At 43.9% G+C, this 23,264-nt stretch overlaps 1 protein-coding gene across 1 annotated transcript; it reads right to left on the bottom strand.

Moving 5' to 3' along the window:
- Window positions 1-21,423, bottom strand: ZNF805 (zinc finger protein 805). The gene is made up of 4 exons (XM_004061536.3): window positions 21,105-21,423; window positions 17,975-18,101; window positions 13,306-13,401; window positions 1-8,940 (listed from the first exon to the last, which is right to left on the bottom strand). Exons 1-4 carry the CDS (start codon window positions 21,132-21,134, stop codon window positions 7,310-7,312), a joined length of 1,884 nt encoding a protein of 627 aa, XP_004061584.1. The 5' UTR covers window positions 21,135-21,423; the 3' UTR covers window positions 1-7,309.
- Window positions 21,424-23,264: the final 1,841 nt, after the last annotated feature.

Raw genomic sequence — 23,264 nt, 5'->3', positions numbered from 1 at the left:
TTTCTGTTATAGAAAATTTTATTTGCTTAATGTTTGTTACAGAAACTTAAGCTAACTCAGCATTTTTCCATTTAAGTTACTGTGAAAAAGAGAACAGAGCAGGCCAGAGACTGCTATTCTTTGATCTTGCAAGGTTCATCCTTGGCTGGAGTCTGTACTTTAGGTTTCGGGAAGTTTCCCATTGTTCCCAGTAATGAGAAGTAGCTCCGTGTGCCTAAATTGTCTTACGCTGAACACCTCCTGTTCTTCTGGAGGTCTAGAATTGTGGTATGTGCTAGAAAGCAAGTCCAATATAAACTCTGAGCAATGGGTGCTCAAGACGACTTCCTGGAACACATCTCATGTGTGTTGTTTTAAGTCCCAGATGGAGCTTCAATGAAGCACATCCGGTGTGATTTCATTAAGATTCTCGAAGATTGTGCCTGGTTTCCTCTGGACTTGGGTTTGAGCCTTTTACTGAGTTTGCTCTGGATTCTTTCGGTGTGGTAAATCATAGCCATTGAGTATGACAAAATGCTGAGTCCTGTGAGTCTTCCTAGCAAATGAAATCTGGAAGGGGTCTTGAGGACTCCAGCATTCATTCATTATGATTTCTAAAATTGTGTACATAGGTCCATAAAAGTCCATGTAGATTCTCTTCGAGGTCAAGGTACGCCATATATGGTGCCACCTATATGCACAGCTTTGTGGTAAACGCGCTGAGGGAACTGAAAATTATAATAAAAAATACCCTGCTGTGTATGGCCATTTACCAACACACACATATATATTGAGGGTCTACTAAGGAACAAAAAGGAATGGGGCAGTGGCTGGACGTGGGAATGATAAAGGAAAAAGAAATGGCCACAATGTGTCTGGTTTGAGTAACAAGACAGAAATTAGGGGGATACACTGATGTTCTTCAGGCATCTCAAACACACCTAAAACAACATGCATGCCTTAGCCCTTCTCTACTCCTTCTCCCCACCCCTCCCACATATCCTCAAACCCAGACATTCTCCGTCTTTTCTACAGTCACAATAGCTTATGCAGGCATTAAAGAGTGAGTCTGGTTTATCTCATTTGCTTGAAGGAATGGCCAAGATGTACTGTCAAATAAGAATAGTAGATTATAAATAAATGAGCACAGTTTGACTCATTTTAGTAAAAACAAGTGGTGACCAGGAAACAAAGACCCACCTTATGAGAAGCAATAAAGTGGTTAAGGACAAGGATTCTGAAGCCAGTGCAGTGGCTTCCAGTCCCCAAACCCAAATTTCACAATTGTGAAATCTTTGACAAATTCCTTAATCTTTCTGTACCTCAGTTTTCTAATCTGTTAAAGGGGGGAAATAACATTATGGAGTTGTCATAAAGGTTAAAAGAGCTGACGCATGTAAAACATTCAAAACAATGTCTGATACACAGTAATAATTTGTGTTCTCTTATGATGATTATGGGTGCATCCCCACGGCCAAGGTCATGGCCACATGATACATGCATATAGGCTCAGTGAGTGCAAATACAGAAAAGGCGTGGAAGGATGACCAGTGGGTAACGACATGAGAAACGTCCAACCTGGAGACACAGATTTAGGGAAACACTGTAGGTAATTGAGAGTAAAGTGTCTTCAGCGCAAATTAACTCAGTCATGGGGTGAAGGACAAGTTAGAAAACAGCAATGATCATGATGGATGCTGGGAAGTAAAGCTGTTTTACAGATGGAAGAAAGACACAGACCCTAAAAAGGAAAAAAGCCAGGAATTCACAGAAGCCAGGAAAGGACCTTCAAGTCAGAGATTTAGCAGTATGGAGGTCCAAAAAGAGAGTGAGGGGGTCAAAAGGGACCTTTCTGAGACGTGCTTAAGTCAGGCAACGGTGGTGGAAGCCATTTAGTAGTATCTGGGGAGTAAAAGGAAATGTAAAGGGGTGGGGACAGTGCACAGAATAGTTACTCAGGGCATGTGTGTGGAAGAAAGAATAACCAGAGCTTGATAGGCAAGGAAGGGTGAAATAGGTTGGAAACAAGGCTTGAGATCTGACTAAAGTTACACATTATGGGAAAGAAGCTGGTTAATAAGGAGAAGTTAAAGACTAAACAAGGGTATGAAAGACAGAGGACTTAGACAAGTTTGGTTGGGGAAGGGTGTGTGTGTCTAATAAAAAAGTGTAAGAGTGATCTTAGAAAAGGAATGACCCCTTCTCCATTGAGGATATAACAAGGCTTACAGAGCTGGAGGATTTTACATACAACCTTCCCATGGAGTACGTAACTCTGAATGATATGCAGATCACCCTGATATAAGATCTGTTGACAGAAATATTTAAGACGCCCAATATAAAAGATTACAGGACTTCTACTCCTCCAGATAATTTAGGATTTCTATTCAAATATTGAGACAAACCACCAGAAAACCATGACTCTGGAATTTAGTTTTTTCTGTTTTCTGAGCCCTTTAGTATTATAAACTAAGCAAAGAAATCAAAGATGTACAAAAGAACCAAATGGAGGCCAGGCACAGTGGCTCACACCTGTAATCCCAGCACTTCGGGAGGCCAAGGCAGGTGGATCAAAGATCAGGAAATCGAGACCATCCTGGCTAACACAGTGAAACCCTGTCTCTACTAAAAATACAAAAAATTAGCCGGGCATGGTGGCGGGCACCTGTAGTCCCAGCTACTCAGGAGGCTGAGGCAGAAGAATGGCATGAACCCGGGAGGCAGAGCCTGCAGTGAGCAGAGATCGCGCCACTGCACTCCAGCCTGGGCAACAGAGCAAAGACTCCGTCTCAACAAAACAAAACAAAACAAAACAAAACAAAACAAAACAAAACAAAACAAATGGAAATTAACTGAAAAATACAAAAACCAAAATGAAAAGTCATTGGACAAGCTCAACAGTAGACTGCATATGGCAGAAAAAAAGAATCAGTGAGCTGAAAAAAAGTCAACAGAAATTAACCAATATGAAAAAAAGGGAAAAATAGACCAGAAAAAGGGGGTAAACATGAAAGCACAAGAGACCTCTGAGACAGTAACAAAAGCTCTACCATTCATATCACAGAGAGGAGAAAGAGTAGGGATGAAAAAATATTTCAAGAAATAATGGTTAAAAATTCCCAAATTTGGCAAAGGGCATAAACCTACAAATCAAAAAGCTAAACAAAAACCAAACATGATACACTCAAAAAAAATTCCATGTCACACACCTCATAACCAAACTTCTGAACACTACAAAAAAAACAAAACTCTTTGAACGCAGGTTGATAAAAATGGCACATTATGAACTAGGGAACAATGGTTCAAATGGCAACAGATTTCTCATCTGAAACCATAGCGGACAGAAGGAACAAACATGTTTCTCAAGTACTAAAAGAACTGCAGACCCTAAATCCTATTATCCCACAAAAATATCCCTCAGGAATGAAGGGAACATAAAGACACTTTTAGAGACACCAGCAGACTGACCCTAGAAAAAAGGCTACACAAGTTCGCCAAACAGAAAGAAAATGTTAATAGAAGGTGGCTTAGAATTTCAAGAAAGAATAGTGGAATGGGTAAAGAGATCAACAAGCAATACTTCCTGTAACTTTTGTAAAATATATTTGACAGTGGAAGCAAAAATTACATTTTCCAACATGGTGCTCAATTTTGAAGAGGAATTACTTTAGACAATTATATTAACAGGCAAGGTGAAGGGACCAATGGAAGTTAAGGTTTCTATACATCAAAGTGCTAAATTTTTCATACCATTAACTGTAATTATGTTACATATGTACATTATACTACTTAAAGCAACCACTAAAAAAATTAATACAAAGAAATATATTTAAAAAACACTACAAATATATCAAATGGAATTCTAAAAAATGTTAAAGACAAAAAAAAAAAACCCAAACAAACCAAGAAAGAAGCAACAGGAAACACAAAAAACTAATCATAAAATAGCAGACATAGCACTAACATAATTATTGTAAACTTTAAATGGTCTAAATACACCAATAAAAGACAGAAATATGCAAACTGGGGCCAGACACAGTGACACATACCTGTAATCCCAGCACTTTGGGAGGCTGAGGTGGGCAGATCACCTGAGGTCAGGAGTTCGAGACCAGCCTGGCCAACATGGTGAAATTCCATCTCTACTAAAAATACAAAAAATCAGTCAGGCATGGTGGCGGATGCCTGTAATCCCAGCTACTCAAGAGCCTGAGGAAGGAGAATCACTTGAACCCAGGAGGCGGAGGTTGCAGTGAGCCGAGATCGCACCACTCCACTCCAGCCTGGGCAACAAGAACAAAACTCCGTCTCAAAAAAAAAAAAAAAAAAAAAAAAAAAAAAGATACGCAAACTGGATATAAAACCACAGCCCAAATATACGCTGTTCACAAGAAACTTACTCCCAATATAGTGATATAGATAAGGTTTAAAAAAATGATGAAGTATAAATCATGCAAGCATTAACCAAAACGTAAGAGTGACCACACAAATATCAGATAAAAATTGATAAGAGTATTAACAGGAGCAAAAAGGGACATTACTTAATTATAAAAGGGTCAATACACCAAGAATACTAAGCAAACCTACATGTGTATATACCAAACAACAGAGCTTTAAATTATGTGGAGCAAAAACTGATAGAACTTAAAGGAGGAAAAGGTAATTCCACAATTATAGCTCAGGACTTCAACATCCTTCTCTTGGCAATTGATAGAAATACTAGACAGAAAATCAGCAAGGATACAGGAGACCTAAATAACACCACCAACTAACAGGATCATACAAACATTTACAGAAACTCCACCAAATGACCGAGAACACACATTCTTTTCAAGCAGCTATATAAAACAAGACAGCCTATATCCTGGGTCATAAGGAAAAAAAGTCAACAAATTTAAACAGTAACATCAAATGCAAAACAAATTAGAAATCAGTAACAAATAGCAGGGAATACTCCAAACACTATTAAACAATATACTTCTAAATAATTCCTGGGTTAGAGAAGATGTCTCAAAAGGAATCAGGAAATCTTAGAACTGAGTAAGATAATCAAAAGCATATTAAGACTTGTGGGATGAAACTAACAGCAGTGTAAGAAAAATGTATAGAACTTAAAGCTTATATTAAAAAAGAAAAAAAGCCTCAAATCAATAACCTAAACATCCACCTCAGGAAACCACTGAGTCAAATACAACCAGAGCAAGTAGGAGAAAGGATACAATACACATCAGAGCAGATATCAGTGAAATTAAGAACAGAGACCGGAGAAAAATCAGTGACATAAAGTGCTATTTCTTTGAAATGACCAATGAAATTGACATATGCCTACAAAGACTGACAACAATAAGTGATACATTTCCAATATCAGGAATACAACAAGGAACATAAGTACAGATCCTGCTGCCATCAAGAGGATAAAAGGAAATATTTCAAAGAATGCTACAAATTAGAACATTTACATAAAATGAACACTTCCTTAAGAAAATCTATAAAAATTCATCCAATATGAAATACTCTGAATAGTTCTATACCTATTAAATAAAATAAATACATAATTAAAAAGCATTCAAAAGGAAAATCTCCAGGTCCCACTTCTTCACTGGAGAAAGCTACCAAACATTAAAGGAACAAATAACACCAATTCTACATATGATCTTCCAAAAAAACAGAAGAGAATTCCTTCCAATTCATGTTAGGAGGTTAGTTATCATCTAGACATCAAAACCAAACAGTAACAGTTGAAGAAAGAAAACTACAGATTATCACTCATGAAATCAGAGGAAAGCTTCCTCAACAAAATACTAGCAAATGAAATACTGTAGCATAGTATACAAACAAAATTATACTCCATGATCAAGTAGGGCTTATCACAAAGATGTGAGGCTGGTTCAATACTTGAAAATCAAGGTAACACATCATATCAACTGACTATAGAAGTAACATCACATAATTAAATCAATTGGTGGAGAAAAAGCATATGACAAAATTCAACACATTAATAATAACCAAAAAAATCCCAGCAAATTAGGAATAGAGGGAAACTTTCTAAACTCGATAGAGAAACTCTTTGGAAGCAACTTTCAACATCATAATAATGAGAAACTGAACATTTCCCCCTAATATCAGGAACGAGGCATGGATAACTTGTCACTATTCGTATTCAACATCACACTGGAAATCCTACCTAGTACAATAACATGAGAAAAGCAAATAAAAGGTATACAGATGGGAAGCAAGAAATAAAACTGTCCCAAATTGCAAATGATATTTCTATATTTAAAATCCTAAGGATTCTCCCAAAAGAAATGGCAAGAAATAATGAGTTTAGGAAGGTTGCAAGACAGCAAAATAAGATTGAAAAAATAATGTTTCTGTATACTAGCCAACATCATGTGAAAATTGAAACTTTAAATATCAATGCCATTTACAATCACTCAAAAAACTATGAAGCTATAATTCTTATTTTAAATGTGCAGGAGTTATACTGTGTAAACTATAAAACAGTAATGAAATATATCAAAGAAAATTTAAATAATGAAAAGATAGGCTATGTTCATGAATTGGAAGACTAAGATGCCAATTTTCAACACATTGATCTATAGATTTAACTCAATTTCTATCAAAATCCAAGCAAGAATATTTGGAAAACAGAAAAACCAATCCTAAAGTGTATATGGAAAGTCAAACTAGGAATGCTAAATGAATTTTAAATAAAAATAGTAAGAAAAAAGAAATCACATTACCTAATTTTGAGATTTACCATACAGCTATAGCAATCAAGTAAACCAACAGATGGGAATCAAGAAAAATTCTCAGTGTTAGTGTTTAAAACCCATTAAAAAAGAATTTTTTTAAAAAATCAAAGACCTAAACAGTATTAAGTGGTACAATAAAATGTGCGCATTCATGTTTCTTTTAATCCTTAAATATAAAAGTATTTCATAACTCAAGGCTTCATTATTTCTCATAAAAACAATGCTTCTTAAGAAGAGACAATGTTGTAGAACAAAGACATTGAGTAAGTTTCCAGACCTTCCCTTACTAACTTTCCTGACACAGGACAGAAATGTACATACAAGACAACAGTATAAAAGCAGTGTCTGCATTTCATTTTCTTTTCTATGTCACCTCTTTCTGTTTATAAAAATTCCTGAGATAACACTGCACTGTAAACTAATGAGAAAGATGGAGCTAAAGGTTTTCCCAAGTGCATAATAACCACTGGGTGTTTTTCCAGGATGAATTCAGATGGAGAATAAGGCTCTAAGCTGTGTAATTTTCTAATATGACTCCTTAGGTGACAAATGACATTTGGCAACAGAAGGTTTTCTCACAGTGAAGACACTTGTGGGGTTTCTCTTTGGTATGTACGATCAGATGCCATGTAAGATGCTTCCTCTTGCAAAAGATTTTCCTCAGTGGTGACATTCAAAAAGTTTTTCCCCAATAAAAGTTCTTGGATGTTCACTGAGGTCTGCCCACTTGTAAAAGGTCTTCCCACATCTGTTACACTGATAGGATTTCTCCCAGTATGCATCCTTTGATGCTGAGTGAGGGAAGAGCTGCGACTGAAGGCCTTTCCACATTCACTGCACTCATACGGCTTCTCTCCAGTGTGGATGATAGAGTGTCGAATGAGGTTTGTGCTCCAGCAAAATGTTTTCCCACACTCGATGCATTCATAGGGCTTCTCTCCACTATGAATCCGCTGGTGCCTTGTGAGGCCTGACCTGCGGTTGAAGGCCTTTCCACACTCCATGCACTCATAGGGCTTCTCTCCAGTGTGGATGCTGAAGTGTCGAATGAGGTCTGCCCTGTTGCTAAAGGCTTTCCCACACTCTTTGCACTCGAAAGGTTTTTCTCCAGTGTGGGCCCTTTTATGCAAGATGAAAGTAGAGCAGTGGGTGAAGGCCTTTCCACATTCACTACACACATAAGGCTTCTCCCCAGTGTGAATCCGCTGGTGCCTCTTGAGGTAGGATCGGTGGTTGAAAGCCTTCCCACACTCGAGGCACTCAAAGGGCTTCTCTCCAGTGTGGATGACATAGTGGTGAATCAGCGCTGCGCTCTCACAGAAGGCCTTCCCACATTCACTGCACTCATAGGGCTTCTCCCCGGTATGAGTCTGCTGGTGCCACATGAGGTATGATCTGTGTTTGAAGACCTTGCCACATTCGAAGCACTCGTAGGGATTCTCACCACTGTGGATGATGTAGTGTCGAATGAAACCTGGCCTGTCTCGAAAGGCTTTGCCACACTCTTTGCACACAAAGGGTTTTTCTCCAGTGTGGCTCCTGTTATGCAAGACAAAAGTGGAGCGGTGGGTGAAGGCCTTTCCACATTCACTGCATTTATAAGGCTTCTCTCCACTGTGAATCCGCTGGTGCTGGGTAAGGTGTGACTTGCGATTAAAAGCCTTCCCACACTCCATGCACTTATAGGGCTTCTCCCCAGTGTGGACCATGTGGTGCTGCAGGAGGTATGTACTCTTGCTAAAGGTTTTTCCACACTCTGTGCATTCATAGGGCTTCACTCCAGAGTGAATCCTCTCATGCCGAGCAAGCAGGCGTTTCTTGTTAAACACTTTTTCACATTCATTGCATTTAAAGATATTTTCCTCTTCCTGAATAACTGGATTTTTACCTGATCCATGTGAGTCACAGTCATGGACATCGTCTCCTAAGGAGACTTGATCCTGTATAATCCTTGAACACACACTATCAGCTGTCCCTAAACCATCATGTTTGGGGCTCATTTTTCCAGGAAGCTTCTCCTTTTGGGAATCTAACACTGGTCTCAAGCGTTCTCCCTGCATTTCTGAAAACCCATCCTGATCCTTGGGTTGCCCCAGCTGGGAGTCCCCTGAAGCTCCTTGTGTTAGTTGTCCCCAAAAAGAGATTCCTTCAGACAAGGCTAGCTCACAGGTGGTAGGTTCTGTGCTCTTGGGTTTTCCTTTGTCACCTGAAAGAAATCCAACACACAGAAGGGCCTGTTAGTTAATGTAAAAAGAGAAGAAACAAACTCACCACTTCAGTAAAAAAAATGAAGTTATAAATGGTGCCTTTATGTCTGTTATATTTTGCCATCTTGAACCCCAGATCTGTAATTTGTTTCTTTTATTTTCCTTGGATTCCTGACTCCTTGAAAGGGAGACCAGGCAGAGAGACCAGGTGAGGGGACAGGGCCTAGAGTGGAGATATCGCTTCAATTCCAGACTGAATATTTATATAAAGGTAACTCATTATAGGTCCCTAAATAGTTTATCCTAAATAGATGACTCTGGCTGAGGTCTGGTGGCACCAGAAAGACCAACCAGTGAGTAGAAGGTTAGGTCTCTGAGCCACAAGATATCAGCTGAACTCTGGAAAAGGGACGAAGGCTGGAAACTTCACATGGCAATGTGGGCAATGTCTCGATTAACCGTGCTTGTGTAATGAAGCTCAACAAACTCTAAAAACCAGAGCTCCAGTGAGTTTCTTGGGTTTGCAATGCTCTGTGCATATATTTTACACTCAATGCTGGGTGGGTAACAAGTTACTGAGGAAGCTTTGTGTTTGGAACCCCTTCAGCCCCACATCCCGTGTCCTCTTCTAATTTGTATGCTTTGTCTGTAATAAACAAAACTGTGAGTATAATAGGTTTTAGAAAGTGTTGTGAGTCTTTTTAGCAAGTTATGAAACCTAAGGTTGGTTTCAGGAAATCCCTGAATTTGCAGTTGGAATTAAGAGGATTTGGGTAGACTTGACAAAGTCCTGGAGGACTGTGTCCTTAATCTTGAGTTTGGCTAATCCCGGGTAGAAAAAGATCAAGGCAGTTTTCCAATAGAAGGTACCCAGTGAAGTAAGTCCCACTTGTCATGAGAGAATGTGAGAAAGACACTATAGCCTTAGGAGAAAGAATATGCAAATGAGCTATAGCGCATGAGAGGGTGGTGGTGATGAGAATCTAGGGAAAGATGAGGCACAGGGGAACTGATTCCCAAGATTCTGACCTAGGTGACAGCTGTGAAGAGCAGTGCCACTCTCAGGACAGAGCTCATAAGGCAGAGGTACCACTCTGGCACAGACATAATGCAAACTGGGAATAAAGAAGAACAGAGAGCTCAGAAATCCCCTTGCACACAGATGGGGCTTTGGTAGATGGCAAAGAGGCATAGCACCTCAGTGATGAGAGACTACTAAGGAATTAGAGCTAGAAAAATTGGCTACCCACATGGGGAATGGAAATATTGTATTCTATCACATTCTATACTCAAAATCAACTTCAGATTGATAAAGACTTAAATGCCAAATGGCAAGTTTTACAACTTACAATAAAATAAACAAGAATACCTTTTTAACATTAGGGTAAAGCAACATTTTTTCCACAAGGTACAAAATCATTAATCACGTAAAAAAAACATAAATCAGACTACGCTATGTAAGGAACTCATTGAACAAAAGATACTTTAAAAAGAGTGGAAGGACAAAATTAAAAACTAGAAGAATATACCGGCAGCAAATGTAACTGATAAAAGATAGGTATCTATAATGTACAAAAATAAAATAAAAAAGAGAAAGCCAAAGAAGTTAATTGAAAAATAGGCATTTATCACCAAATAACATCTCACAGAAGAAAATATAGATTGGCTCAGAATCATGAAAGACACTAAACCACCCTACCAATGAGGAAAATGCAAATCAAGAGCACAACAGATAATATTTTGTGTCCATTTAATTGGCAAAAATTGAGGGGCCTTATAGTTTCAAGTATTAGATAGGATATGGATCAATGGAACCTTCCAAAAATTCCTGAGAGGAATTTTTTGATATGGGCCGTTTAGAAAACAATGAGAATGATCTTGCAAACTAGAACATTTGCATAATCTATAATCCAATTATTTCACTCCAGAAACATCAAAAATGTGTCCCTACACATGTGAAAGATGAACGACATACATAAATGTCCACAGCATCACTGATATAAAAACATGTAAACAATTAAGTGCTCAGTGAATGAATATATGAATACACTGTGAACCATGAACACTGAATTGTTGAATTTTCTTCAAGGGTAAGGAAGTTGAGCATATTTTTATGTTGAGTACAGAAAGGATGAAGTTACAAAACAAGCGGAATATAAGTGAAGAAAAAACGTCCATGAAAAGGTATGATATAAACTCTTGAAAAAACTGGCCGTGGCCAAGGGTAAGACCTCTTCCACCAGGGGAAAAGAGAAGCTACCGATATGAGAGGTTGAGAGGAATGTGTAAGGATTGCTGATTAAACAATATAAGTAGATGACACTGTCAACACGAAAACCTGCTAATACATCAGCAGTCATATGCTGAGTTGCTGGGGAAATATTAACTGTCTGGAACAAGGTCTGAATGCTGGAGTACCCCACACAGGACAAAGAGCTGACCAGAGGCACAAAGCAAATACAGAGATTAAGTTTTGGGAGTCTATTAACATCCCCTAGAAAAAAGATGATAAGAGTTTAGAGTAAGACCATAAGGGGGCCGGGCCCGGTGTCTCACGCCTGTAATCCCAGCACTTTGGGAGGCCGAGGTGGGCAGATCACCTGAGCTCGGGAGTTCGAGACCAGCCTGACCAACATGGTGAAACTCCATCTCTACTAAAAATACAAAATTAGCCGGATGTGGTGGTGCATGCCTATAATCCCAGCTATTCGGAAGGCTGAGGCAGGAGAAACGCTTGAACCTGGGAGGCGGAGGTTGCGGTGAGCCGAGATCGCGCCATTGCACTCCAGCCTGGGCAACAAGAGCAAAACTCCATCTCAAAAAAGAAAAAAGCAGAAGGATAGGTCTCATGGAGGTGATAGAGGGATGAATTCAGGAGGCATGCATGACGTGAAATCGAAAGGCTGTGGAGATAGGCTGGATGCAGGGACTCATGGAGGTGGAGGGGTTGACTTGTCTGAGGTTGGGGCCAGTCCCCTAATCTGCCTGGATGGCAGAACCATTCACGGAAACTTGGGAGGTGGCAGGAGTGAGCCAGATCATGGGTTCCTTGTTAGGCATGTTGAGTTTTGTGCTTTTGAGATTTTCAAGTGCAGATGTGGCACTGAAGAGGGGACAATCTGGAACAGACTCTGAAGGGCTGAACAGGGACTGCACAGACACTCAGGGTTGGATGAGCAGCTCAAGGAACCCATGGGGGCAGAGGCCAAGGCTCTGCAGTGGCACCAATCCACACACATGACAGATGGCCTCAGTGCCCTCAGCAGCCTGAGTGTGGGACACAGAAGGTCAAATGTCACCCTGAGGTTTTTGGAAAACAGGAGATATAGGAAGACATGGGCAAACTACTGCTTCTTACTGTCTGATTGACACTCAGGGAATGGGTGGAAGAAGAAGGTGGGAGAGGCTGATAGGCAGAATATAAGTGGAAAGAGAAATTGGGAGAGTAAGAAAGGCCCTATTCCCCAGAGTTCAGAAGGAAATGTAATGTATCATCACTCATCAATGTTTATATGACATGAGTAACACTCATAGCTTATTTTGATAAGTCACTTACTATGGCTCAGAAACTATGCAGTTTTATGCATTAATGTATCACATGATTACATCTTCAAACTGCCCAGTGGCATAAAAATAATGTTTTTCTTTTTTGTTTTTTATAAAAATAATTTCTAATATCATTTTTCAGGAACAGACTGTGTGTAGTGGACTGAGTAGGTGCTCACCAGACCATCTGCTCTTCTCCTTGGACAGGCAGCTCAGCCACAATTCCTAGACTCATGGACCCAAGTACAGCCAAATACCCAGTTCCCATGGGTGAGATGTGAGGGGAGGTCTGGAAGTGGGTATGACTTTCCTTATTCCCTTAATTCTCTACCAGCAAGAAGATGTCAGGACAACCTTAAAGCAACAGGTTGATAGAAGGACTCTAGGTCCTGAATAACTGTGTGGTACAGAGTTCCCTGCTGACCCACACAGACCTTGGTATGAGTGAAAAAGAGTTTTCATGTGTGAATCATTTAAATTTTGGAGTTTGTTGGATACAGCAGTTGGTATTAACTTAGCCAAACTCATATACAAACTTCACTAGGGTCACAGAGTAGATGACTGGCAAACCAGGTTTCAGGCACACAAGGTTGGAGCCCCAGGACCAATCTCAGTTCATACACCTCACTCCTCCCCAGGAGTGGTGACAAGTGCGATGGGGCTGGGAGGACGGAGAAACCACAGGTTAAAGGGCTCCAAGGCTCCCAAACCCTTAGAGAAGCCACAGTGAGAAGCTTCCCAAGAGATCCCAGGGCCAGTGGTCTCCTCGAAGTCTCAAGCCAGCAGGGACTCCGATCTGCCCAGATCTTGGCTCCTACCTGGACAGGTGCCTTGGGAGAGGTCTTCCTTCCTGGTCCATGGCTCCTGCTCATGCTCTAGGTGGTAGATCAGCTCAGCTCTGGGAACAGGACACCCTGTTTATGGAGAAACAAAGTGGACACATGGATGTGGGTGAAAAGAAGTAAAGACCTTCAATCTAGTCTGGGACTTCACGATGGGGACCAGACCTTGGAATGAAGCTACACCCATCCATGGGAACAAAAAGTTAGCACGTGATCTAGAAACCAAGGGCAGGGCATGTCATGCTGCCACAGAATCTCTACTCCTAATAGTAAGTCAAAAACTAGTATTTATAGGCTATAACCATGTCCAGGTGACTATGCCAAGCATTTAAATGCATTAAAAAGTGAACAATATTTATGGAATATCTTAGAGAAAAAGTGATACACTTTAAATATTAAACACTGATTATTTTCATTCAAAACAAGGTATGTGTCTTCACTTATCTAAGTCTTTTTTTTTTTTTTTTTTTTTTTTTAACATCCTAAGCAATGTTTTATAATGCTCGTCCTCTAAACCGAAGACTAAATGAGTCTGTTGCCCAGGCTGGAGTGCAGTGGCGCGATCTCCGCTCACTCAGCCTCCTGAGTAGCTGGGACTAAAGGCGCGTGCCATCATGCCTGGCTAATTTTTTTGTATTTTTAGTAAAAATGAGGTTTCACTATGATGGCCAGGCTAGTCCTGAATTCCTGACCTCAGGTGATCCACCCGCCTCGGCCTCCCAGAGTGCTAGGATTACAGGCGTGAGCCACCATGCCTAGCCATTAAATGAGGATTCCAGCTGAGGATTTCCTCACGGTATACCCAGGAAGTCCATATCATAATCAACACCATTTTGTTGACAAAGAAACCCAGGCTTGGGGAGGTAAAGTGATTTGCTGAGGAGCACAGAACTGATGAATGGCTGAGTCAATAAGGAAACCCAGGTCCTGCCATCTCTGTCTGTGCTGTTTAACCACAAAGCTCCACAACGCTGCCCAGAAAGTGCCAGGTCAAGGCATGCCAACGACAATAATCACGATGAGGACGACGGTAATAGTACTGGTGGAAACAGAGATTGTAATGGCTCCCTGCACGCAGCCTGGTCTCCCAGGTGCTGTTCTGAGCCTTTTCATAAAATAACCCTTGACCCTGGCAACAGCCCTGGGATGCGAATATGGTAAGTCCTCATTTGAACAATGAGAACACTGAGGCACAGGCAAGTTCAGTAAGTTGCCCAAGGCCATGGAGTTTTTAAACAGCAGAGCTGGGGCTGGACACCAGGGTTCTGGCTTCAAACCCTACTCTCCCAAGAAATACAGTAAGGAGGAAACCACGAGCACCAGAGTGGGTGGCAGAGGGTGGTGACGAGGCAGAGATGTGAGCTGGAGGATTCATCCTCAGGGACCAGCGGCCAGGATGAGGGGCAGGTCAGTGACTCCAGACCCCAGCATTTCATGAACCATTAAAATATTTAAAAACTGAACATCCTACTGTGATATGGTGACATAAGGATATTTACAGAAACTTCATACAACAGCACAGTGGCTCGCATCTGTAGTCCCAGCTACTGGAGACGGTGAGGTGTGAGGATTGCAGTGAGCTATGATCTTGCACCACTGCACTCCAGCCTGGGAGACAAGAGTGAAACTCCATCTCAAAAAAAAAAAAAGTTCACAAAAGAAGAATTTTTTCTACACAAAAAAATTCAGTGATAGCTTCATAAAATGAAGGTGTTTCATCTGTGCTGAGTAAGTTAAACTGGATGAGGGACTCACAGGAGTGGCTAAATTTTCCTTACTTTGCTGAGGACAGGGATCCTGTGAGAATAAATGGAGCATGAACACTGCCTGGAACAGGCCTGAGACACCCAATCAGTGCTCTGGGGATCTGGACTGTTAACTGCTTTTCTTTTCTTTTTTTTTTTTTTTTGAGACGAAGTCTCGCTCTGTCATCAGGCTGGAGTGCAGTAGCGCGATCTCGGCTCACTGCAACCTCCAACTCCCTGGTTCAAGTGATTCTCCTGCCTCCACCTCCTGAGTAGCTGGGATTACAGGCATGCACCACCATGCCCAGCTAATTTTTGTATATTTAGTACAGACGGGGTTTCACCATGTTGGCCAGGATGGTCGCTATCAACTGACCTCATGATCTGCCTGCCTTGCCCTCCCAAAGTGCTGAGATTGCAGGCATGAGCCACCATGCCCGGGCTGCTTTTCTTAAAAGTGATCCACTTTTTATTTTTCTTAGATTTCTTCACAAATGGAATCCTTATCACTCTGGTAAATAGAAAATCCAGAGTCACTTGTCTTGATGGCAGGTAACCATGAAAATGTAGCAATAAATCAAAACAACGTATACAAAAATTAGCTGGGCATGGCGGCACCTGCCCGTAATCCTAGCTACTCAGGAGGCTGAGGCATGAGAAATGCTTGAATCCAGAAGGCACAGGTTGCAGTGAGCCAAGATCAAACCACTGCACTCCAGCCGAGGCAACAGCGAGACTCTGTCTCAAGACAAACAAACAGTGCTGTTTGGTCCCTGTGAGCTCATGCTGCTTGTTCAGGGCTGTGAGCCTAAGGCTGCTCCCTCTGTAGAAAAGGGGAAATTACCAACAGTTTGCAGGATGTTAAGTCTCAGCACTAAACCAGAGTTTTCCTCAAATGCTAAGGAGGCAAGACGAGAAGAAATAAAAGAACAACTTCCTCGGGTGTCTCTCAGCACCAGCTGATGTAGTGTCTGTCCAAGCACTCTCTGAAAAAGAGCTTCTCGCCTTAGCACAATTGACATTTAGGTCCAGGTAATTGTTTGTTTGTGAGATCGGGGGAAGAGGAGGAGAAAGGATCTGTCCTGTGCATTATAAGGATGTTTAGCAGCATTCCAGGTCTCCACCCACTAGCTGTCAATGTTATCATCTTAGGTTTTTTTTTTTTTTTTTTTTGAGATGGAGTCTCACTCTGTTGCCCAGACTGGAGTGCAGAGGTGCAATCTCAGCTCACTGCAGGCTCCGCCTCCTGGGTTCACGCCATTCTCCTGCCTCAGCCTCCCGAGTAGCTGGGACTACAGGCACCCGCCACCACGCCCGGCTAATTTTTTGTATTTTTAGTAGAGACAGGGTTTCACCGTGTTAGCCAGGATGGTCTCAATCTCCTGACCTCGTGATCCGCCTGCCTTGGCCTCCCAAAGCGCTGGGATTACAGGCATGAGCTATCGCACCTGGCCCATCATCTTAGTTTTAACAACCAAAATGTCTCCACACATTGCCCAGTGTCCACTGAAGCTCAACATCATCCCTGCTTGAGAACCACTAGCTTAGAAAGACATTAAAAAGGTAAAGGGAGGAGGCTATGGTGAGAAAGGGGCCTCCCCAAGATTCGGTGGTCAGGGAAGGGCTGGGTGAGGAGGCAATGGTGGTGCTGAGAAGGGGCGGCCATGTGAAATGCTGAATTACCCTGAGAACACTCATCAAAGAGAACAGCAAATGCAATGGCTTGAGGTGGGTGGGCACTTGGGGAAATAGCAAGAAGCCCAGCAAGGCTGCAGCAGAGTGACTTTAGAATCAGAGGATGTGAAGGTGATTGAAGGACGTGAAGGTTGTTTAGAATAACACCTGGTGGTACGGAAGGTCAATGTCTCCTTGGGGCCTGCCTGACTCAACCCTTCTTACTGAACATCCCACCAACCCTTACACCACAGACTGGGCTGTGGAGCAGATACATGAGCAACCAGGCCCACCCAGGCAGATCCCACTCTGGAACTCAAAAAAAAAACTGCAGACAGAGGCCAGTCTATGCTGGGCAGTGGGTGAGAGATGGAGGCAAGTATGAGCTGGAGGTGGAGCAGCATTTGCTGCCTCAAAGACGCCCCATAGAGGCCAGAGAAACAGACAAGAAATCTGGAGGGGAAGGAGGGGTCACAAACAGTAAAACCCGGGGTGCTTACTCTTCCCTTGAACTCGCTGAGGCAGAAAAAACCATACAGAGTAGATAGTGACATGAGCAGACCCAGACAGAGAAACTAGGACCCCATCGTGGTGGTTCTCAGTTCCTACTTCAACCCCTCATAACATACAGCTGGAAATCCCACCTTTGGGGTCTGCAAAACACCCCATTTCCTTCCACCAGCTTCTTCTCCTTTGGCTGGGAGCCAAAGAGTACTCTTATTTCTTGTCCAAAGCGATGCATGGAGACTGTATAGGAAGAGGTGAGTGTAGGCCAGGCGTGGTGGCTCACACCTGTAATCCCAGCACTTTGGGAGGCCGAGGCGGGCGGATCACCTGAGGTCAGGAGTTTGAGACCAGCCTGGCCAGCATGGTGAAACCCCATCTCTACTAAAAATACAAAAATTAGCCAGGCATGGTGGTGGGCACCTGTAATCCCAGCTTCCCAGCTACTTGGGAGGCTGAGGCAGGAGAATCGCTTGAACCTGGGAGGCGGAGGTTGCAGTGACCCGAGATCATGCTACTGCATCCAGCCTGAGTGACAGAGTAAGACTCCCTCTCAAAAAAAAAAAAAAAAAAAGGGAAGAGGTGAGTGTAGAAAATGACTGAATTTGTGGGAAGGAGGCAAGGCCAGTAAGAGAGGCCTTCTTGACCCATCAGGCCTGGAGTCAGAGGATGGAACGAAGGAGGTGGCAGATCCCCTGCATGGTGGAGGGGGAAGGCCTTACCCAGAGACACCAGGAGTCCACAGTTTTCCAGCATCACCTCCTGGTACAGGGTCCGCTGAGCTAGGTCCAGCTGGCCCCACTCCTCCTGGGTGAAAGTCACAGCCACATCATCAAAGGTCACAGACACCTGAAATGTCAAATAGAGGTAGTAGAGTTTGCTGTGGGACTATTGCATGTGCTTTGCTGGAAAAGGTGCAGCAAGATCAAGGCCCAAGTCACTGAGGGCCTCCTGAGGGCCTAACTTTGTACCAGGCTGAAGGAAGAAGGCAGACATTGCTTTGGACAGATTACTGTAATGTAAAAGAGAAAAGCCTCCTATATAGGAGCCATCAAAGAATAACAGAAGACAATGGCAATAACTCGTGGATGGCGAGATGTAGACAATTAGAGTTCGAGGACCTCAAAGAAATGAGGAAATAATGACAATAATAATAGCAATAATATTGACAACTACAGCACCTGAGCCTTACTGGTCCAGCTCATGCTGAAGCTTCATGTTCTGTTTTAAAGCAACTACAAGTCCCAAACTCTGAAGTCAGACTTCTCAAGTTTGAATCCAAACTCCTGAAACTGACACTTGCCAGTTTTGTGACCTTAGGGACCTCATTTATCTCTGCCTCAATTTTCAGATGAATACAGAATTCCCATTTTCCCAATAACAGACATGAGTTATTCAGAGCTTAATGGACTTTGGGATTTTATTAATCCTCCCACAGCCCCTGAAGTATTACTAAGCACCACCGCCAATCACCTCCATGTCACAGTCACTGACCTGAGGCTAAGGGAGCTCCACAGATTCTCCTAGTCTTTTGTGTTTTCTGTTTGTTTGTTTCAGAGACAGAGTCTCACTCTATTACTCAGACTGGAGTGCAATGGCATGCTCAGAGTTCACTGTAACCTTGAACTCCTGGGCTCAAGCAATCCTTCTGCCTTAGCCACCCAAGTAGCTGGGACTACAGGCATGCACCGCTGCGCCCAACTATTTCTTTTTGGTAGAGCTGGGATCTTGCTACATTGCCCAGGCTGGTCTCGAACTCCTAGCCTCAAGTGATCCTCTCACCTCAGCCTCCCACAGCACTGGGGCTAGAGGTGTGAGCACCAAGCTCAGCCAGAGTTTTACATGTTATAAGCATGATTTATATATAAGAGACAGGATTTTAACCCAGCTCCCTCTGCTTCAGGGTTTAATACTGTGACCCCAACAATCCGCCACCACCCACGTGAATCTACTATAATACGGTTGTGAAGCATTTCTATATATTTTTGCTATTTAATCTATTTTAGCAGCTCCTAAAAATATCCCCAAGATGTGGGCAAAACCCTCATCACCAAATTCACAAGTACCAAATGCCTGACGAGGGGCAGTGCCTGGACCAGCTCATCCTCTCCCCTGGACCCCAGGGAGATTGCATAATGAACCATCAGCCTTTTCCTTCCCTGAGTCCTGCCAGCAGGTATCCCTAAGGCCAGTGTGCTTCAGGACCAGGAAACTCAAGTGGCTGAGGATAATGCAGGCTGTGGTCATGAGAACCCAGGCTTATGACTGGCCAAAATGCCCTATGGGCTGAAGGCAGGACGAACATCCAACAAAAGACCACAGGATCTTGCCCTTCCAGGCCATGTCTCAGCAGGTGGGGATGGGGGGAACCATGGTAACCTCATAAGTCCTCTTGGACCTCCTTAAACAACCAACACACTTTGCCTTTGTCTACACAGTCCTCTCTAGTGGAATGTCTGCCTTTCGCTTCCAATGGCCACTGTGACTTGCTGGAAAGACTGCAAAGTTCACCTCAGGGCTTCTCAGCCAACTGTCTGTAAAAACAAAGGCTCTGGTGGTCCACATGCTAAATATGAGTTTGTTACTTAAGTGCTACGTGACTTTCAGCAGGTAACTAAACAGGTTGGAGTCTTGACCTCCTCTTGTGTACGGCAGTGTTTATAATAGAATGTCACTTTAAGGAGATCAGGATTAAATGAGATGATAAATAATGCCCATTTCTCAGTTCACATCAAGGACTCAATGAAGGCCAACCGTTACAGTTCTTGTGTTATTATTTATGCTCTTTGTCCCCACAAAATCCTTAAGACCTCAACTCAGTAGCTGTCTAAAATTTTGCCAGATTCTCTATACAAAAACGCTAGACCAAGGGCAGGTGAGAAGGGGACTACTTTAGTCTGAACTGCCATGAAAGGCCGCTTTAAAGAAGTGACATTTGAGCAGAGCCAACAAGACGTGAAAGGGTCTTGCAGAGATGTGAGGATAGTGTCTGAGGCTGAATGAACTGTAAAGGTGAAGGCTGAGGGGTAGGAAAGAACTCTGCGTGATCAGATTGATATGTCTGAAAGGCTGAGCCAGGGAGGAAAGGAAGGAAACAAGGACAGAGGTGGTCAGCCATAGTGGACCTGTGTCTGAAGGGCTGAGCTAGGGAGGAAAGGAAGGAAACAAGGACAGAGGTGGTCAGCCATAGTGGACCGGGTAGGGACTTGCAGGCCAAGGCTGAGTTCGGATAATGTGTGTGGCGGGAGTCCCTGGAGTGGAACTTCATCCATCCTTCAAGCAATTATTAAGCAGCTATCAGAGGCCTGACACTTTAGCAGTGGAAAGCTGCAGAAGGGCTAACTAGAAGTGGGGCATCGTATGTGATTGGTTAGGCTGAGCACGTATGGCTTTCTCTGCTTGGTCCTCTTTTGGAGGCGGAGGCAAAAATTAGAAGAACAGTCAGTTACAAATCAAGTCCTATTTGGGGCCTACTGTTCTAGGAGTTACCGTTTAGCCTCCTGAAATGTCACCAGAGAGTAATCTAGCTCCTTGCAAGACTAACTTAAGGCAGACTGGCTTCCAGAGTAGTTTATTGCAGAACAGGAGGCTGGTTTCCTGGGCAGGTTGCTACAAAAAAATTGTACGTCACAGCCCTATAATGTATGTATAGTCTGGCTACTGTCCGCTTCAATATTCAGTCTCTCAGGTACTACCACGACAGGAGATAAACTAAGTGACGAGCCTGCTCCACGTTTCGTAAACAAACAAAATTACAAAGAGGAATCCTGTGGCTGTCTTGGCTTCTGGCCTGCCCAGGAGGTTTCCCCGAACTAGCAGAAAAGCAGCAAGGCCGAAACCTCGTCCACTCACCTGCGCCGGGTCCGTCAAAGCCATCGCCATACCGGGACCCTAAGGCCCTAGCGGGGCGGGGGCTGCGGCGAGCAGGGCGGGTCTCGCGGGCTCAGCCGAGCCCCACCCCTTCCCTGCGCCGGGCCCGGTGACCTTGGCTGACAGTCAAACTCTCTCGTTACGGGGAGGCTCACGGTTCGCTCCGAGACGCGGAGGTCGCTGTCGGCCTCCTACCTGCTCATTTCCCCAGCGCCGCCAGGGAGGCGGCCACAGAACACCACCCCCTCCCTAGAGCCGGCGTGGACGGAACCGTCGCGCCCAAATTACGTCCCATCCAAATGCCGGAAGTCCCGCCCCAAGCTTCGCAACCCACAGGAAACGCCCCTGTCCTGGACCATCATTGGCCCCAGGGCCCGCCGTCGCACCTGGCAATGCCTTGTAGTTAATGTAGTTTTTCTCTACAAAGCACCTGCAAAGGGGACCGATCCTGAGCCGGCAGGCCTCGGTGTAAAAGTCGCAGCGGGCCTACAGCCCGGCTCAGACCTGCCTCTGTCCTGGGGGCACAACTCGGAGGCCAGGGACCAAGCGCAAGACCGTCCATTCTTGGCCGGAGGAAATCGAGCCCCAGGAGGCAGGGACATTTGCCAGGGTCAGGGCCAGTGCAGAGACCCTGGACCAGGCTCCGGACTCTGACTTCCACCTTGCATTATTTCCCCTCCGGATCCTCTTATACAGATCAGCGGGCAGTCAGAGTAACCAAAGGGGGACGTCGGGCGGCGCGATGCCTCAGGCCTGGGATCCTAGCGCCTTGGGAGGCCAAGGGGGGCGGATCGCTTGAGCCCAGGAGCTCAAGACCAGCTTGAGCAACATAGGGAGACTACCAAAAAAAAATTTTTTTTTTTTAAATAAGCTGAGTGTGCTGGCGCACACCTGTGGTCCCAGAAGGCTGTGGCAGGAGGATCGCTTGAGGACAGGAGTTTGAGAACAGTCTGGGCGACAGAGCGAGACCTCATTGGTACCAAAAAAAAAAAAAAAAAAAAAAAAAGAAAAGAAAAAAAATAGAACTTGGTGGCTCACGCCTGTAATCCCAGCACTTTGGGAGGCCGAGGGGGGTAGATCACGAGATCAGGAGATCGAGACCATCCTGGCTAACACGATGAAACCCCGTCTTTACTAAAAATGCAAAAAATTAGGCGGGCGTGGTGGCAGGCGCCTGTAGTCCCAGCTACTCGGGAGGCTGAGGCAGGAGAATGATGTGAACCCGGGAGGTGGAGCTTGCAGTGAGCCGAGATCGCGCCACCGCACTCCAGCCTGGGCGACAGAGTGAGACTCCGTCTCTCTCTGTCTCTATTTATATATACATATATTTATATACATATATATATTTTTTGAGACAGGGTCTCGCTCTGTTGCTCAGGCCATAGTGCAGTGGCGCGATCACAGCTCACTGCAGCCTCCAACTCCAGGGTTCAAGTGATCCTCCCACCTCCGCCACCCAAGTAGCTGGGACTGCAGGCACGCACCACCACGCCCAGCAAACTGAGGGTTTTTTTGTTTTGTTTTGTAGTTTTTGTAGTCAGAGTTTCACCATGCTGCCCAGGCTGGTCTTGAACTCCTGTGCTCAAGTGATCCACTCACCTTGGCCTCCCAAAGTGCTGGGATTACAGGCATGAGCCACCGCATCCAGCCTGCTCAAAAAATTTTTTTAATTAGCTGAGCATCGTGGCACACCCCTGTAATTCCAGTTACTCAGGAGGCCGAGATGGGAGGATCTCTTGAGCCCAGGAGGTCGAGGCTGCAATGACCTGTAATTGCACCACTGCACTCCAGTCTGGGCAATAGAGCAAGACCCTGTCCAGCTGGGACACGTTGCAAATGCACTGTCTCTCTTGGGCCTTCTTTGGCCAAGCTTGGTCTTCACATGGTCCAGCAACTTTTGCTTTAGGTATTGGCTGAGAGCCCTGGTAGAGTAGATTTGACATTCCTTGACGTGGGGAGTCTTGGACTGGGCGAGCTCATGACTCCAACTTTAAGCATGATCAGTTTGAAATGTCTGTATGACCGCAAAGTGTCTGTGTCACAGCAGTTCAATCTCTGACTGAATATTGGGAGACAAGTTGTGCCTGGACATAAAAATTTGGAAGTTTTTGGCAAACACTGTTATTTCAAGTTATGATACTG

The sequence above is a fragment of the Gorilla gorilla genome, chromosome 20 (assembly GCF_029281585.2).
Source record: "Gorilla gorilla gorilla isolate KB3781 chromosome 20, NHGRI_mGorGor1-v2.1_pri, whole genome shotgun sequence".
Lineage (NCBI taxonomy): Eukaryota > Metazoa > Chordata > Mammalia > Primates > Hominidae > Gorilla > Gorilla gorilla.
This window is presented reverse-complemented; position numbering and strand designations above follow the sequence as displayed.

What these genes read in the sequence shown, in the direction of transcription:
- ZNF805 (XM_004061536.3), bottom strand. Translation starts at nt 21,134, where the DNA reads ATGGCGATGGCTTTGACGGACCCGGCGCAG. An exon ending in TGGACTCCTGGTGTCTCTGG is followed by an intron (nt 13,402 to 17,974) that starts GTAAGGCCTTCC and finishes CTCCATAAACAG; the next exon opens with GGTGTCCTGTTCCCAGAGCT. An exon ending in CTCCCAAGGCACCTGTCCAG is followed by an intron (nt 8,941 to 13,305) that starts GTAGGAGCCAAG and finishes GATTTCTTTCAG; the next exon opens with GTGACAAAGGAAAACCCAAG.